At 36.1% G+C, this 3,416-nt stretch overlaps 1 protein-coding gene across 1 annotated transcript; it reads right to left on the bottom strand.

Annotated features, from left to right (window-relative positions):
- LOC103460719 (granzyme B-like) lies at positions 1-3,356 on the bottom strand. The gene is made up of 5 exons (XM_008403007.3): positions 2,839-3,356; positions 2,606-2,753; positions 1,703-1,841; positions 438-698; positions 1-296 (listed from the first exon to the last, which is right to left on the bottom strand). Exons 1-5 carry the CDS (start codon positions 2,888-2,890, stop codon positions 144-146), a joined length of 753 nt encoding a protein of 250 aa, XP_008401229.2. The 5' UTR covers positions 2,891-3,356; the 3' UTR covers positions 1-143.
- Between the last annotated feature and the right edge of the window lie 60 nt (positions 3,357-3,416).

Below are 3,416 nucleotides of genomic sequence, written 5' to 3'. Positions count from 1 at the left end.
TTACTTAGGAATGTGGCTTTATTGTAGATTCTAACAATATTGATCGTTTTTTTGTGAAACAAGAGTTTTCAAAAAGTGCAATGAAGGGTTGTTACAACTTTTTGTTTTATGTAAAATAAAATCAAGTGGGTACAACACTGATCTTATTCCTGCATTGTCTTTTTGATCCAGGGAAGAAAGAAATTAACTTTAGTAAATACGTGTGGGAACTTTGGATTGTCACATTGGTCTGCAGCAGTAAAAGCAGTTATTCCCTGGAGCTTGTTTTTGCAGATCAGAGGTCCACCAGAATCACCCTGGAAAAAAGGCAAGACCTGAATGAAATTCTTCAGAAGTTCTAATACATTTTTGAAAAAGAAAAACAGATCACCATTTTGCTGTTTAAAATGTTTTTCTGCGTCTAAATGAACTGGATGTAATGCTTCGAGCCCATTTACCTGACATACTCCTCCCGTGTTCTTTTTGAACTTGGTGCAAATCATTTGCTGGGCAGTGAAATTCTCTCGCCAGAATTTATCACACTCAGTCTTGAATTGTGTCTTTTCTATCGCTTCTTTCAGAACAGTGGAAATGGGTTCATTTCTTCCAGTTTTGCCCCAGCCAACAACTAGACAATCAAGGTTGGCGTTTATTTTCTTTTCTTTCTTTGGTAACTCAATGGGCTGGACGTTTTTATTCAGTTTGGCATCGTTTTCCAGCTGTGAAAGAAAGCACACGATACCTTTAAAACTTTACTTGTAATTTATAAAAGATTTACTAACATAGTGATAATTTCAACAAATACGTAAAAATCTTTTTGTAAAAGTTACATCACTGCAGCTTTAAATGACCAAACAATTTTACAGGTGCATTTTAATAAATAACAGTTATTTTAGTACCTCAATTCAGAAAGTAAAGTATTAGATGCATAATGCAGTGACCTATTTCAAACATTTATTTCTGTTCATTTTGATAATTGTGGCTCATAGCTTACATCTGGTGTAAATTTAAAAGTCACACTGTACAAAGTAGAATGCCGTATAACACATGCAATTTAAAAGGATGTAGTCGTATTATGGCTAATCACAGAGAAGACTAACTGCATGTGGCAGCAAGCAAAACCAACAGGCAACCACAGCGTTAGTGGATTGTTAAACTAACCCCATTTAACAACGAGAGGGCATTTATAAAGTAAGGACTGCAGCTGGAGTGGGCGCTTCAAGTCCCAGCAGATAGACATGTTCATACATGGGTTACAGCTTATTGTGTTAAGCAATAAGTTATTGTGTATGAAGTCTAAAGAGGCACAGATTCCAAGCTGCTTAAGATCCAGGATGAAGTGTTCACAGTCAATGAGCCATTTCATCCGCTGGTGATGCTCCAGCGTTTTAGACCACTTCATCCTTTTCTTTATTACAAACTTTGTGGAGATGCTTATTTCATTTTCTAGCAACACATGAGAGCTGTTAATATTGTCAACAGTACGGCTGCCAGTTTTAATAATCAAGGTGTCAAAATTTGGAGTCTCCAGTAGCTGAAAGCATCAAAATTAGCTAAAATAGTCATATCTCTACTTGTAATGGAGGTTCTATCATACTGTATAAGTTTCGCTTTTGAATCGAATTACTGTTCAAATTTATTTTGATGCATCTCCATTCACTCCGTAAGACATTCACTTTAACATTGAACTAGATAAACATAAAAAACAGTTTGTCCATCTTACCTTAAGCAACATAATGTCATTGTGAAAACCTCCGTTGTATTTTGGATGTTTGTAGGTTGTTGCCACTTTGATCCTTTGCTGACTTTCCTCCTTCTTACTGATATCCTGGGCTCCAAGTACCACTTGGATACTTGGAGTTCTAAAAAATGAGAAAACAGTTTCATTTTAAATTAAAACTTTAGTGAGTTGTTAAATAGAAGGAAATCCACTAAAAACTAGAGTATTTGTTTTATTTCCAATATTGCATGTACTTATATTATAATGACAGAAGTTTTTATATATTGAATAGAACATTGCACAATGTTCAATTGCACAATAGAACATTGTGCAATTGAACACGCAATTGCGCAATTGTCTGATTTAATTTTGGTCTAAAATTAAATCAGACCAAAATTCTCTTGTTTTAGCTTAGTAAGAATTATCAACAGTATCTCCATTTGCTATACCAGAAAATAGGGTAGATGTGAAAATGAGTGAGTCAAAGGGGCAGCCAGCAAACCTGAAAGAGTTCTGTGAGGACATAACTCAGTCCTCACAGACTCTATAAGTCTGTGAGGACTTATAGAGTCCTCACAGACTTCTTATGGAAGGATCTTCCATAAGAAGGAAGATCCTTCCTTCCACAAGATCCTTCCAGAATCTTATGGAAGGAAACTGAAAAGGTTTGACAAAAATCATGTAGTTTAAAAGACAATTATGCCCGATACTGACTAAATTGTAGGTGCATTTCTGAATTCAAAGAAAGTTACAAAAAAATATTGCTTTTTTGGCATTAGGAAATAGAAATAATTTTAGTTCTAGGAACAAAAGCAAGAGAAATTTGTTCTAATTTAACTTCAGAGCGTAAGAAAAATGATGATTAACATAAACTTTGAACTTAGGGATGCAGTTAAACATACGTACACATTGCAGTGTGCCGCAGTAAGAACAAAGTCCTTTCGAATAAGAATGCCGCCGCACTTGTGGCCTGTTCCGTACTGCAGTGAAGCCATGTAGGGCCTGGAGTGCGGCTTTGAAATGCGACCTCCGAAGATGCCGCTTTCAGAAGCCTCTGTGTTGAAGATTTGTCAAATGAATATCAAAAAAGACTTTTAAAAAACTTTTAAAAATGTCATTGTATTTAAAGTAAGACTTACCAGTGAGAATGACCAGCATGAAGATGCAGACGAAGCGACCTGTGTATATCATGTTTGCTTAGATGGAAGGGACAGAGCATCTGCTTTGCTGACTCCCCTCACACCTTTATAGAGTCAACCCCCAAACTGTTGCATGCTGAAACTTTGTAGGCAGGTGTCAGAGATGTTCGTGCAAAGAAAGTGAACAATCTGCAACTGCACAATCTGAGCTGTCGCATGTCAGTGAGTGACTTTTTTTTCTATTTGTCCTTCAACCTAAACCGGAATTATTTTGCTGCTACATTTGAAGTTCAAGTTTCATTATATATAAGCAGCCTATTTAAGATCATGTCGAATCATTAATCTGCAGCATAACCCAAGATTTTTTTGAAACAGGGATCATAAACTGATTTTCGGGCATCGTCGTTCACTAGAGCAGAATTCCTGGTTCTATCAAGTATGTTAAGTCGTCCAGGTTTTGAAGCATCAGAACAGGCTCAGACCATCATTACCTCCACTATTTACGTACCATAAGTTATTAATGACTTCACTTAGTGCTTCAACAAACAGAGAATAAAAACACACAAGAAAAAATGTAA

Source organism: Poecilia reticulata, chromosome 2 (assembly GCF_904066995.2).
Source record: "Poecilia reticulata chromosome 2, P_reticulata-male-v2, whole genome shotgun sequence".
Taxonomy (NCBI): domain Eukaryota; kingdom Metazoa; phylum Chordata; class Actinopteri; order Cyprinodontiformes; family Poeciliidae; genus Poecilia; species Poecilia reticulata.
This window is presented reverse-complemented; position numbering and strand designations above follow the sequence as displayed.